This window comes from Manacus vitellinus, unplaced genomic scaffold (genome assembly GCF_001715985.3).
Source record: "Manacus vitellinus isolate BGI_N305 unplaced genomic scaffold, ASM171598v3 scaffold_8_pilon, whole genome shotgun sequence".
In the NCBI taxonomy this organism is placed as follows: domain Eukaryota; kingdom Metazoa; phylum Chordata; class Aves; order Passeriformes; family Pipridae; genus Manacus; species Manacus vitellinus.
Window position 1 is genome coordinate 3,293,894 of NW_021940864.1, and position 14,768 is coordinate 3,308,661.

A 14,768-nucleotide genomic window follows, 5' to 3' on the forward strand; every position below is an offset into this window, starting at 1 on the left:
GGGAGAGTCAGGGAGGTGCTCCCAGGGCATTGGATATAGCTCCGGCTTACGAGGTACTGAGCTTTTTCCGCTGCCTTCCAAGGGGGGGCAGGAAGGAAGGGACCAGAAATAGACTGCCTACAGCCTCTGCTGCTCGCTTCGCTTTCCCGATGCCGTTTGAACCTTGCTCAGTCCTCCCGGAGCCCCTCAGATCACTGGAATGCTGTCTTTTGTTTCTAGCTCTGATTATCTGAGATCCGCTGAAATGACTGAAGTGATGATGAACACCCCAGCTATGGATGAGATCGGGCTAAGCCCCCGCAAGGATGGGCTGTCGTATCAGGTAAGTGCTTTGCTGACTGCTGAGGCATTAATCCCGTGTGGAATTGCCTGGGCTGGACTGTACATTTGGTCTAATGTACCTTTCTATAGCCTGACCTAATAGTAGGTCTTGCTCTAGTGAGAACTAGTCAACAGACTGGAATGTTTGCTTGGCAGGAGATGGTTGTCTAAAATATCACTCGATATCAGAGCGGGTTGGCAGAAGACTTGGTTGCTTTTGAAGTGATTGAGCCCCCACTCATTCAACATTCCTGGGTCTCTGGGAGACAGGGAGATTGATTAAAGAAGGATTCATGCCACTCACTGGGCTGAGAGGACTCTTGAGATCTTTTTAAGACAGCATACAATTGACCTGCTGAGAGCAGGAGGATGCTGGCTATATGGCATCTACATCTGTTTGATCTGTTTCTTGGTTTTCCTGACTGACATGCCCATTTGAGAGGATTAACAGCCCTCTGTAAGCTACAGTAAGGCCAGAGACAACCTAAACGAGCCTTGAAATGTCACTGAAGATATAAGTGATACCTGAGGGCACGAGCTGCATTCATTCTGAAAGGTCTGAACAATGTAGTTAGCTGTTAGCCTCTAGATCAATGACTGGGGTGAAGAGATGGTCTTCAACCAGCTCAAGCCTCAATATCCCTTTCATTTCCTAGCTTATAGTTAATCAAAGTGCAAGTTATGCATCTTAGCCTACTAGTTCCATGGTTTCCTACGCTTCCAGGAGACTTGTTGATGAAATCTAACACAGATGCTGAATGCTTGCAGATGACCTGCACCTGGTCTGTGCACTGGGTGACTCTTACCAGCAGATCCAGATGCAGGGTTCGTCCTTTGCAGATGTTACACAACCTGCACAGAGGCAGTTGCTCTAAGTGTGCATCCAAATGAGGTGTGCTGCTCTATGTTTGCATATTTATGTCTGAAAAATGAGCTACAAGGCAGCAGCAGTTCACTGAAGCATGAAATCAACTGAACTTTGGGCCATGGCTGAGGCCTCCAGCAGAAGGCAAAGCTATATGGAGAAAAAGGGGATGCATTGCTTTTTTTTAGTCAAAATTCTGGCTCTGGATTGTGCATGATGTTTGGTTATAGCTGTGCTGTGCTTCAGTGCTTGAGTTAGTGGGAAGCACGCAGCCTCTTTCCTCTTTTACAGTGGGAATGCACAGGAATGAGAGAGGTTGTAAACCTGAAGCAATCAAACTTACCTCTGTGGGATGTTAGGTCATCTTTATGGGTCACCTTTTGAAGAGGCTTAACCCAGTCATGTCAAAGGCCTCTATTTACCTATCCAAATTTCCAGTGAGAGGCAAGATCTAGGTGCCCTGCTTGTTCTCATGATTGCTTCAGCAAGGTTTTTTCCCCAAGTGCTAATGACCTTGATAAGTCTGTTTGGGCCAACTGGGGAACAGGCCTGTTTGGTTTTGAGTGGATCATCTGAACTGGAAGGTGCATGAGTCATAAATGCTGACTATTCATATCTATGCGGGGTTCTTGCATCCTAGATCTCTACTCTTTAGTGGTCTAGTCACAGATAACTTTTATCAAATTCCTGCAAGAGCTGGGAACTTCACCTTGATGTGAAACACACTGATGGCACCAAGAGCTGAGGTGTTGAAATGGAAGATCCTTAGGGCAGTAGGAGTGTGTGGGCTGTGTATGAGGTCTGCCTCTAAATCAGGTTCGTGTAAAGAGGATTGGAGAGTAGAATCCAGCCTTCCTTCTCTGGCTCCTAGGCTGGGAATGTCACAGTGTAAGTCAAGGTAAGTTGAAAGCATCCTTAAAGGGTTGAAAACTCGAGTGAGAACAGCAAGGGCAAATCTGATGTAAATAGCACCATGGACTCTTTGTTCTGCCTCAGACTTTGTGCCTCATCTTGCTGATGGTGAGAGTTTGGTACATGGAAAATTGTATGCTAGTCTGAGGACTATAGTGCAATAACTTAAAACCAGACAGGACTAATGGAGCATGACTGCTCCTACACTGAGGCTTGTTGTTCTAAGCTGCAACATCTTCCTCCACTCATCTGCAGTGTCAGTGTAACAGCCCTTGACTGGCTACAAGAGGCAAAAAATAGAAAAGTGTAGCCAGAACCAGGAGAGGCAAGGCTTTAGCTTCAAAAATTTCTCTTGTTCCTTTATTAGAACTTGTATTTATTTTACTACAGAGATGACCTCAAACTGAGGTTCAAAATGCCCCCCTTCGGTCTCTGTAGAGCAGGGACTGCCTGGGAATTGGTCTGTAGGATGCTGTGAGACTGGGAGCTGCTTCTGCCATAGGCAGACATGAAACTGTCTGGACCAGAGGAGGTGGTACAGCAGCTTTGCTAGAACTGTAAAGCCCATCAATATCTGCTGCAGACAGACTTGTCCTACCAAGAGTACTGTTTCATAGTATTTTTGCCTTTACTTGGAAGTAAACTGAGGAAACAAGCTCTACCCTGAGTATAAACTTCAGCAATCCCATTCCCCTGTCCCGTGGAGTTCACTGAACTTCAGGGCTCCCGTCTGTCTTGCTGGTTATGAAGCGAACTTGTGTTGTTGACTTTTTCCTTCTGCTTGCTTCACCCTCATGCCTCTGCTCATGCCCTGGACTGTCTGTCAGTCCTAGACATCAGCTGAAGGTGTGCGCTCCTCTCACTGCTGAAGCTTCCTGACCTTTGCTGGGCTGGCCATTACTGCTCTTTAAGCAATGGCATGAAAAGTCAGACTGCAAAACTAATACCAGTGTTAACTGAGTTGCCTGCCCAGGCTTGAGTAACTTGTACAATTCTATTTGCAAAACATGCTTTCTCAGTGTAGGAATGCCTTTTTCCCAGTTAATGCACAAAATGCTTGTAAGCTTATGTGCTGATTTCAAAATCTTTCTCTGTAAGACAGCTCTTATTACTGTATTTGTGACAGAAAGCTGCTCTCTGAGCCCCCTGAAGATGGTTGAGCCAACAGATTTCAAGGGACTGAGCAGAAGTGAATGGTGAATTTGGGGCATGAGTCTCAGAACAGGGCAGCATAGACAAAACAGAAGATGTGACTGAAGAGATGATGTCATGCTGGGTCTTGTGCCTGCAGTGAGGAGCTATTTCTGGATCTTTAATAGATGTCCCATAATTCCCAAGGGACTTACTAAACAAAAAACTCGTTGAAATGCAGCTGAAGGCTCAAGATGCCCCTGCTACAAACAGATGTGCCTATGGAGGGCTTCATGCACTTCCTGCCTGGCAGTCTCCAGCGAGCCAGGTCTTTTTTGCTGCCAGCCGGAGCTAATGTACCATTTGCTATTTTCCAGCCCCTAGAAATACCCGTTCTTTGAAGAGCCTCGTCAGCACTCTGCCAGCTTGTCCTCTGCTGCCGTCTCGCAGCAGCACGAACAATGCCACTGAAACTGAGGCTGAATTAATCATTTCTTGGAGCTCTTGTCAAAACAGTGCCTTGACCTGAATCCTGCCTTGCTTCTTGGAAGTGGAGCGGGGTCTGAGCACAACTGAAAATACATTAATACCCAAAGTGTGTGTTTTGAGCAAATTCTGAGTTGAGTGTGCTGCTTTGCTGCAGACTGTCTGTCTGGCTGACTCGCTGGTCCTGTGGGACTTTAGGCTCCCTTTTAGGAAATTGGCCTGCGGAGGCTGAGCTTGCCTCATGCCATCAGCTGGGGTTTGGTTGTCATGGGGAGCTTGAGCTCTTTAAGTCATGATCGCATCATGCCGGGATCTGTCTGGGTTAATCACAGCCACAGCTAGCTGTGAATCACGTCAGAGTGGCTGAATCTGGGTAAATAGGCTTAACATTCCATTCAGGGTCTATGGAAAAAGCTTGGTGTCATGGAAGTCATTTTTGGTGAGTGTAACACCTCTTCACCAGCACTGGGGAAGCACTTACTTTCCCAGGGAGCTTGTGGTGGTCAGTGCTGACGGGCTTGAGCTGTGTCTGCTGGATCCCTCCAATTAAGCTGGGAGACCAATGCATTGCTGACCCTAGGGCTGATGGCTTAGTGGAAATTGAACTTCCTCTGTAATTGTCTTGTTTTCTTATGAGGTGCTTCATGTCTCTGCAGCCTTGATTTGTGCAGGGGAAGTCCTACATCACAGCTGGTGCTTGCTGCTGGGGAAGGTCTTGAGACTGGGCTGCAAAAAGGTGATCATAGCAAGCATGATTACTAGACAAGACTGGTAGGCTGAGTCAGTGCTTATTCCAGGGTCTGGGACCTTGAATGAAGACAGGAGCAGGATATGGGGTAAACAGATCCAAAACTAATCATGTTTGCAGCTCTGCTATGCACAAAACTGTTCCACTGAGACCCAACCTGAAGACCGCAGCTAATCGGAACACCTCAGTGTGTGTTTTTTCCTCCCTCCTTTGATACCTTGTTACTTTGTTGGAAAATTTTTAGATGTATGAAGTTTCCTTGACACCATCCCCCAAGATAGGGCAGTATGTCTGTCGCTGAAGAATTATCATAGCTCATCAACCTGAGTCACGGGCTGCTGTGTGAACACTTGATGGAGCTCAGTTTTGAGTCATGACTACTGTGTGAATAAATGTATGTATTGTAGCTGGAAAAGTCCTCCAGAGAGGACACAGAGAGATGGCTTAAATATTTCCTGAAATGAGCTTGTCATGCTTCTCAATGGCAGTACAGTTTTGCTTTAAAAGCTTAAATGATGGTTTGGGATTTGGAATATTGGCTTGATACTGCTGAAGAGGCACAAAATTCAGCTTTGTAGTACTGGGAGGATGAGTGATGTGTACATTGGGGTGCATGCTGTACCTGAAGTGGTATGTCTGCCAGTACAAACTTTTCAGTCTTGTATAGTTGTACTGCAATGAAACAAAGCTTCCCCCAAAACAGTAACTTAATTTGGAAAGATCTCATTGCCTTAGTCTCCCTGTAATACAATTTAAATAGTTTTCAGCCCCATGGGAGGGGAGACAAGCATTTTAACTATGGGTGTTGGTATGGAGTACACATGTGGAAGTTGTTTTGAATTTACAAGTGTCACTTGGATTATGGTAGTGCTGAGCTAATCATCTTAATTGTCTGACATCTCTCCTGCTTTTGGTGTTTCTCCATCCCTGTGAATGCTGAGAGAGGGTTTGAGCCTCCCCAGGGTAATGAAAACTTTCCATTCTTGTTGCCAAGACTTCATTCAAGGAGAGTAGAGCTAGATCATCTGAAACAGAGACAAACATGATCTTCCTAAAATCATTTCAAGTTTTTTTTCAAGTTCTGCTTTTTCCTGCCCTTTCTAGCTGCAAGGCAAGAGTTTGGTCAATTTGTATGTGATCTGGATTGGTTCTTGAAGAGAGCAGTTCCCCAAACATAATCTGGAGTGGCCTGTGAAAACCAGTCTTGCTGTTAGTGAGCTTTGTTGAGTAGGGTAAGAAGATACATACATGTCCTCTGTGGGCTGGTGTTGGATGGGTCTCTCCATGGGCCAGGAGTTGGGCCTCAGCAACAGAGGGAGGCTCTGCAGAAGCGGTTGCAGCCCCTCATGCAGTATCATGCAAGTGAAGGGTAGGAAGATACCTTTCAGTTGCTGCTAAATTTGATTTTAGACAGCCATCACAACCAGCTGGTGGTTGTCACTTGTCCCCCCCCCCACCAAGTGACCAGGTCAGCCAAGAGAAGGCATCTGCCTCAGCTGTGTGCAAGGTGATGAATGAGAGGGAGAAGCTAACCCATGCCTGTTTTGCTCTTTAGGTGGTGGGGAGGTGCAGAGTCTTCCTCCCACGCACCTGAGCTGAGTAGTGTGACTAGAAAGGCTTGAAGGCAGGTTTTGCTGTCCTGGCTCCTGTGCCACAGAGTGCAGAGCTCCCAGGTCAGAGCTGAGCCGCTGTATTCCCAGCGTGGACCTTGCTGCAAATTTGGAGAGTTTTTTTTTCTTTCCATTGTCTAAATCTGGAGTGGGACCAGATTAGGCATATGGAACCAACAAATGTAGCATGACACTGCTGGAGTGGGACAGGAGAGAGCTGATGCTTCCCTATGTTTTTTTTATAAAGAGTGAGTGGGGAGACTGGTTGGGGTAACTTTTCCACCCATCTTTCCCAGATGTACAATTACTCTTAATCTGCAGCCCTTTTTTCTCAGGTCCCTGTGCTTGGCCTGCTGTTGCCCTGGCTGTCACATTGAAGGAAATCTGCCTTTCTGTACTTTTTCCATTGAATGTCCACACCCCTTCAAAGGGCAGTTGCAACATCTCCCTTCATGCTGCCTCAACGATTAAAAAGCATGACTTAGTGGAAAAAATCCTGACCTTCTTGGGTTCGGCCTGTCCTGCAGCTGTTTGAGATAAGATTGTGCTAGGAGGTTTTTTTATTAAAAAAGCTGCACACCACATTTTGCGGATATTTGTTTGTAAGGAAATGACTGCTACTTAGTTTCTGGAAAAAAAATCTGTCAGGCTATTTTCAAAGAAATTGCTCCAATTTGACCTAATGTGCTTAAAATAATAGCAGCCAAAGGTTAGTTTAATTATTATACTGCTATTTTTCTTGCATAGGAGACTATTTTCATGATATTATCAGCTTATGTAACCTCCTGAACCACACTTTTTTTTTCCATTGCAACCTTCTAAACCGTGTAATGTCAAGGGTACTTTTTTCCTATCCTGAGTTTAGATAATGAGTTGATGCTTAGGAGTCACTGCCTGTACTTCCAGTAATGCACCGTGTGCCCGAAACTGCCTTTGTTTGCCTAAGCAGAAGCCACAAAGTTCCAGGGAACAGTTACAGTCTCACTTGTGCCAGGAGTGACTAATAGCAAGTAGCTCACACTGCCGTGCCCAGGTTGATTGTGACCATGTTTGAGGACCTCACCTGCTCTTGTGCACCTGAAGAGCATGTGGGTGGTGGGCGCTGAGGTGGGAGCTGGACTCTTGCACCGCTGTCCCCGGGACCAGATGAATGTTTGCAAACAGCCCCTGATTTGTTCATTACCTTCTGTTACCTCGCCTGACTTTGCATTAAGTAGCAGCCTGATGGCTGTCTCAGGTTGGCAGTCTGGTTGCCACAAAGCTTTGCGTGCAAGGCAGAAATGAGGCTGCATAGCAGAAGACTGAATATTGCCAAGGAGGGAATGGTGCAGTTAGAAGTTGCTAAGTCAAAGAATGAGTTGATAGGATGTTATTTAGTTTTTTGTGGCCAGGGCATCCCAAGGTGGTGGATACCCACGTGATTGGCACAAGGAGAATGACGCTTCATGGTTAATGCTCAGGGCTGCTGGACGGGGAGCCTGCTTTTGTAACTGGAACCACAAAGATCAAAGCACATCTCGCTCTCAAGCTGAGGCTGAGGCTGGCAGCGCTGCTCCCTGCAAAGATGCTCTTGTGACTTTCTTGAATGCAGACGGTGTTCAAAGGAAAGTACAGCCACCTGAGTTCTCACCCCGTCTGTAGCCTCAAGGGGAAAATGCATTTTGTCGTTATCTTCTTTGGGGCGTTTAAATGCAACTGTAATGTGAAATGGGCACTCTGATAAAATTGTTTGAAATAACAGGTGGTAATTGTTTAATGAGGACATCCGATGTGGCAAGTGGCTTTTGTCACCCAGCATTTCCCTTCTGGGAGAGCTGGAGTTTAGCTGTTCCCCTAGTAAGTTACCTATAAGTAATACCACCTTTTCTGTTCACATTGCAATCTAGTCATGCAAAGCTTCTGCTAACGCTTCACCAGCAGTCTTTCCTGTACCCACATTTCACCTCAGTTCCTAGTAGGATCAAAGTGTGCATCCAAGTGGCATTACCACCAAATATGGGCCTTGGTGCTTCTGCAGTGCATGAGCTTTTTGCATCCATGTGGCAAGCTATGGATGGGAGGAGATGGATAAGGTCTGTGCACCTTGAGAGGCTGGAGAGAAGGGAGTCCTCCTATTCCTTGCATCAGAAATATGGTACATAACTGCTGGGTATGTCACAGGTACCTCATTCCTGAAGAAATATGGTCCAATAGCCAGCCCTTCCATACAATGAGTGTGTCTTCCTGCTGAGTTTCACTGCTGGTGTATGGTAGCTGTAGCCTGCAGAATGCTGCCAAAATTATCTCTAAAATGCAGCTGAGCTGCTGTTTCAGGCTGGCACTGTGGCCCTGGAGCGATACCAGACACAGACCCTTGCTGCAAGGGTCTGGACCACTCTAGCCCTGGGTTGCCATGTGCCTCCTCCTTTCCAGCAGCAGAGCCTGGAGAACGAGCCCTGTTCTCATATGCAGCTTGACCAGCAGCAGGAAATGAGATCTCAGATTCTCTGATCAAGATAGCTCAGTGTGCAAACTCAAGAGCATTAATGCAAAAGCAGGGCTGGGGGAGTGGGGCGTTTGGATAAACATCCAAAAGGGCAGATACCTATTTGCTGAGCACTATCCAAGCAAGCGCGTGCTTTGGAAGCCTCTTGGGCAGTGCTCATTTCCATTACTTGGAGACTTGAAAAGGTTACTTACAAGTGCAAGAGTATTCCCATCACTCTGTGGTTGACTCTGTGTCCAGACTAGTCTGCCCTGAGGACCTGAGTGTCTTGAGTTGGGTTTTGGCTGAGACTGTTTGAATGCAGCCCCTCTCACAGACTGCTCCTTGGCTCTTTCAGATCTTCCCTGATCCCTCGGACTTCGATCGTTACTGTAAGCTGAAGGACCGTCTGCCCTCGATCGTGGTGGAGCCGACGGAGGGCGATGTGGAGAGCGGTGAGCTGAGATGGCCGCCCGAAGAGTTCCTCGTGCAGGAGGAGGACGAGGAGGAGGAGGAAGAAAACTGTGAAGATGCAAAGAAGGACAACAAGGAGCAATAAATGGCATCTGAGGAAAGGCAAGGGACTGCACCCTTCTGAAGGAAGAGCCACACTTTTTTTGAAAGTCTTTTTAAAAAGACAAGTTCAATTTTGCACCTGCGAGATCTTAGTTTTTTTGTATTCTCTGTATCGAGAACTGAAGCCCTCGGTGTCACCAGACCTCCTGAGGAAGGAAGGAAGTAACGCAGAGAAATGTTTGCTGTTCTCAAGATCATTATCTGTATTTTTCCGAGGCGGAGGCAGCAGTGAAATTCCAAGCACATGGCAGAGGGTGACCACCCGAGGACTGCTGGAGGGGGGAGCTCGGGGAGGGGGAGGAAAGTTGGCGATGGCAGCGTTTGGCTGGGAGCTGCCTCTGGCTAAAAGCATGAGAACAGAGCCGTAATATCTCAGATTTGCCTTTCTTACAGCTTCCATTTTGTGTGTTTTGGGGGGCAGAAGGGTGTCCATAGCGAAGCATGGCTAAATGCTCTAGTGACAAGGGGCCTGTAGCTCTCCCCGGTTTGGCACCTCCTAGGGTAAGGTGAGCGTCCATAAGAGTAGTTCGGTTTCTCGCTCTCGCTGTTGAGCCTCTTTCCCAGCCACTTTTCCCAAAGCTATTTTCTCCCCCTGTTTGCCTTTAGATTCTTACATGCTGAACAGCTGTATTTGCAGGATAATGTTAGGCTGCTGCTTGTCATCTCTACTGCGATGCCCTAGTTTATCTTGCAGGTGAGGTTAGCGTGAGGTGATGCTAAAGGTGCTTCTGTCTGCAGCAAGAGCTCATGTAGGTTTGAACACCTCAGATTTTTCTCTCCTGTTTGCTGAGGCTGCTGTGGTTGGTCTCATGTCATATGGCACCCAAAGGAGGTGGAGACTTATGCCTCCTTACCTTGGTGTCCTTGAGGTTGTAGGGTTTCATGTCTCTTAACTAGCTGGTCAGTGGGCTTGCGAGGGTTGGGGTGGGGTTGGGAGGGGGTCTCCTCCGGCTTTGCACTGCAGGACCTCCTCAGTGCAGGACAGGCTGGTAGCGGGGTGTGTTGTGGGGCTGCCAGACCCGGAGATCATCCAAAGACGAAACACCGGATCTAGTGTGGATCACCAGTGGGGGTTGTAGGAGGGGTCTCTTGGGAGAGGATTAGTCTGGGTGTCCTGAGACAAGATGTGTTTCTGCTTCTTAGCAAGGGTGAAACATTCATGGTTTTTTAATGAAGTGCAGACTGTCTTGTGAAGTCTGTGGTTGTGTCCTCTTCACCATATCCTGCCTCAAGGAGAAGTCATTGCCTCCATTTGAGGAGAAGGCCAGTCTGCTGCCAGACAGGGTAACCTGCTGCTTTCCTAGAAAGGGATGATCTTGCATCTTTGGGGACCAGCTCTGGAGCCAGTGGTCTTGGGATAGGACAAGAACAGTTACCACCTAAACCAAATCTGGGGTCATGGAAGAGAAAAAAATGTCAAGGCCTTAACCAAACTTCCATAATAATCCCAATGCCACCCCCCTTTGCTTATGACTCGTTCCATTTTTAAAATCTATTTGGACGTGTGTGTATTTGTATTTTTAATACCTCATGAGTAGTTAAACGCTGGTGGGGTTTGGGAACCGCTTTTAACATATTGGCAGGATTGTTTTAGTCTTGTCTTGCTTGTGTTTAAACATAATGGCAATAATTTATCAGCTCTGTGTAACTGTTTTGGACAGATCGGAGTTTGGAGATGAGTTAGCACAAAGCAGGAGAAATTCAGTGTTCCTACACTGTGGCTGGTCTCTGGTCCAGCCACACAGACCCAGTTATACACACTCCCTGCCCACCTTGGTGGATGGCTGATCACTGAATGGTCATGATGTGGTGATACCATTTTCTCTAGTGATGGATTCAGCTGTTGTATCTGTAACACTTGTTCTAGTCTTGCTGTCTTACTGGAATGAGCTTGTACACCTGCATACCAGCCAGTTGTCTTATTTCTAAGTGTTACTCTCTATTGGTCTCTACCATCTGTACCACCAAGTCAAAGCTGTATATCAAAGATATTACTATGTGGGCAGCAGTGAGATGGCAATCCTTGGACTTCAGACCTGCTGTTTGCCCTAAAGACTTGCATATTTCTGTCTGCATCCTTTTTTTGGAAGTATTGTGTATATTTCTATTTGTTGTTGAACGTATCTAAAGAACAAAGCACTCCAGTAAAACTCCTCCTGTTGTATGATATACATTCTATATTTCTGTAATTCTTTTTTGAGCCTCAGGGAGAAGCTAGCATTTTTTTCAAACTACATTTTTGTCACTGTGACAGTTGTAAATAAAGTTTGAAAATGCTTTCCAAACATACTGGCTTTGTTTTTACTGCCAGAGTGGGTTGGGATGGTTAACATTCTGGATCATGGCCAGTCCTTGTGTTTCAGATCTTAGGTGTGCTGACTTGCAAGGCTAATGCCAGTATCTGAAGAGGCTCATGTCTGTCAGCTGAGGCTCTTCTGTGAGCCTGGAGATGCTGTTTTCATGCATGTGGCTGCCCTCAGATCATGCCTTATGGCATTGTAAACCTGATTGACTTAGAATGAGGGGCAGCATGTTTGCCTTCCATCTTCCTGTGGCTGCTTATTGCTGTGTGAAAGGCTGCAGCAAACTGCTGCTCCAGCTTATTTGGTCCTTAAAAAAAAATCTGTATTTATATCTGTAATCTACATCTACCCCCTTACCTAACCTTACAGAGCATGAAGTAATGGAGAGTGGAAACTATTCATAGCTGCTGTTAGTCATGTTCCTTGTGCATGCTCTTACCCTTCCCTGAGCAACAAGCACGAAGGTAAGTCTTGCCTTGCTGTGGGATGTTGGGGTCTCAGCTGAGCTGCCCAGGGCTGTCTTATTTGGCCATTGCAGGTCTAGAGGTCAACTCTTCTTGAGTACTTGGTTGTATCTTGTCACACACTGATGGCTGTGTGCTATGGTCTGTGGTGCTGCTGGAGGAAATGGCATTTGAATGTGATTCTGAACTTGTTTGGTAGCAAGGCAGTGCTCAGGGTATAGAAATCTGACCACGCCAGGATTCAGTAATTAAAATTGTGTACTTAATGGGATTAAATTTTCCACTAAAACCATGTGATAAGAAGCAAACACCCTGGAATACCCATATATTTAAGATACATGGATAGAAGTTCCTGTGATTTGGCAGGTAACACTCTAATCTTACCTATGCAAACAAGCTCAGCTTGAGGCTAGTGTGTTGTGTTTACATGAGACTGGTTTAAATACACTAATGACTATTAGATTTAATGCTTGAACTGAGGGCATGGTCAATGTGAGCCCTACAGTTTAAAGATGAATTGTATTGGGCTCAGCCCTCATGGATGATTTACGCCATGGAAACAAATGCAGTATTGAGCCTTGCCTTTCCTTTTCTTCAGTCAACGTCTAGCTAAGGTGCCTTGATTTCTTCTTTTCTGTGGGCATGGAGCTACTTGCCTTGTAGAAGCTGCTGCAGCATTTCTAAGATGAAGTCCTGGTCTGAAATCAGTGATGTTCACTCTTGCCCAAGAACGTTTCAGTTTAAAATCCAGCACTGGTTAGGGAAACTGCAAATGTATTGAACTTGTCTGCTACTTCAACGTGCTTCACACAAACAGGTTTTTCAGGCTTGTGTCACAAAGGAGCCACTCACTTTGTTTCCTGATGCATCATGCTATTTTGGGGCCAGACCAGAAGGTTTGGCCTCTCATCTGGGCTTGCTCTGCCGGGGGTCTGCTTTGTATCAGCCTGGAGCAGTGCTGGTGGGAAGGGGGCTCTTTTCTGCTCCTTGGCTCCAGCTGTTGTGGTCAACTTGCATCATCAAATGAAAATGAGCTTGCTACTGAATGGGTGAGCTTGAATTGTCCCAAAACATTGGTGGATGACATAAGGACCTCTCTTTGCACACGGAGCAGTGTTTCTTCTGGCTCTCATTTAAACGTGAGGCATTTGTCCTCCCCAAAGCTTTGCCCTGTAGTTGAAACTTGTGACACCGCAAGCTGTGCACTGCTGTTCTGCTTAGTTCAGCCTATATTCACTTTCCCAAATACTTCATTTGTAGTGTTCACTGTGTACCCACTTCTGTTTGGCTTCATCAGAGCACACGGTAACTTGAAACACACTGTGCAGATGAACTGTTGGCATCTGATTTTGCCTGTGTTTGGGTGCAGATGAAAAATTTTTGCTCTGTGGGAGTGCAAAGATAATTCACCATCAGCATTCCATGTGGGGAGCAGCCCCCCTAGGAAACAGCTCCCCTTGGTACAGGTCAAAGTCCTGCTCTGGTGTAAGCACACTCTATCATTGCAAGCAATGGGAGAAGCTGAATTGTCTTCCAGGTGAGCTGTCTCCTTTCCAATTTTAGTCCCTGTAGGAAGTTCCCAGCAGCTGAGGACATGGAATTTCATCCCTGTGATGTTGATCTGCTTTGAGATACCTCGAAGCAGAATCAAAACTAAAACAAAATCTCTCAAATCTATTCACCTGGAACAAACTAAGGGATGCAAGGAGCAACACGTAATGCACATGCTCTGAGCTCTCAAAAAGCGATCCTGGGCACAAAGCATCTCCACATAAACAAGAGGAATTACTATCCCTAAATCCTTGCTTGGGAAGAAAAGCTCTGGGTGCTTCATGGTTCAAGTGATGCCTTTTCACTTATGTTTGGACATGAAGGCAAAGGTCTGGGTCTGGACCAGGGAGAAGCACAGCAGAGTTCAATTATGCACCTGCCCACTGCCCCCAGGGTTGGTGGATCCCTGTCGATGCCTCTTCTCCCTCCAGCAGCACCTTGCGAGTGCGTGTCCACACGTCCTGCTGCAAGGCTGTTGCTGCGTGTTTCAGGGTCCCCTGGTGAAAAGCTGCATTAAAGGCTAGGTGGGGGCAAGTGGGTGGCACTGTGGCATGTTTAAGGTTTCTTTGCCTGGGTATGCTCAGGCACGAGTGGAACATGCTGGGGCTCCCTGAAGCGTGCAAAAGTGTGGGGCATCCCAGCTCTCCCAGAGGTGGGCAGTGCCAGTTGCACAGTGGCATTGGATTTTCAGCCACTTGGGTTAAAAAGGTGTCACTTTTCTACATCTACAGTGATCGTCTACCTGCAGAAAGGGTTGTACAAGCCTGGATGGAGACCAGCTTTGCTGAACTAAGCTCAAACCTGTCCTAACAAAAATGGAAGCTTACAAGCGGTTTATTTAGCAGGGGGAGGGAAGAGGCTTCATGCCCAACACCTACAGAGGAACTGAGTGCAGAAACCTGCTTTGCCCAGGAAATGCCTGGAACTGGTGGTAGTGGTGTGTGTGTGGACATAGTGAGGAGCAGGACTGGAGAGAAAAGCATCTACTGCCAAGCAAGGAAGGACACGATGGGTGGCTGCTAGCCTGGGGCAGGATGGGAAGGAGGATGGGATGGGGTTGTAAGGTGTGACAGTGGGGAGCTGCTCTGCCAAAGGTCCTTTGTGGCTCCATGGTTTCATGCCTGAAGGAGTGGATGTGCAGCCAGGACATACACTGGGGTGCCTATTGCCCTCATCAGCGCCCAACATTTGGTCAGTGCAAGTTCACTTGGAGGAAGGGATGAGCAGGGCTCGGCTTTGTCATGCTGTGCTGATGGTCCCAGCATGAGCTGAAAGCCTGGGGTAGCAGGCTGGTGCAGTTTGGTTGCCAGAACTGGAAACAGAGCAGCTGGGGAAGA

General features: G+C 46.9%; 1 protein-coding gene across 1 annotated transcript; it reads left to right on the forward strand.

Annotated features, from left to right (window-relative positions):
• Window positions 1–184: 184 nt before the first annotated feature.
• Window positions 185–11,402, forward strand: LBH (LBH regulator of WNT signaling pathway). The gene is made up of 2 exons (XM_008934799.3): window positions 185–322; window positions 8,896–11,402. Exons 1-2 carry the CDS (start codon window positions 200–202, stop codon window positions 9,094–9,096), a joined length of 324 nt encoding a protein of 107 aa, XP_008933047.1. The 5' UTR covers window positions 185–199; the 3' UTR covers window positions 9,097–11,402.
• Window positions 11,403–14,768: the final 3,366 nt, after the last annotated feature.

Bases quoted from the DNA above. Each gene is read 5' to 3' on its own strand.
- LBH (XM_008934799.3), top strand. From the start codon at position 200: ATGCTGTCTTTTGTTTCTAGCTCTGATTATCTGAGATCCGCTGAAATG. The intron at 323-8,895 runs GTAAGTGCTTTG...TGGCTCTTTCAG, and splicing joins AGGATGGGCTGTCGTATCAG to ATCTTCCCTGATCCCTCGGA.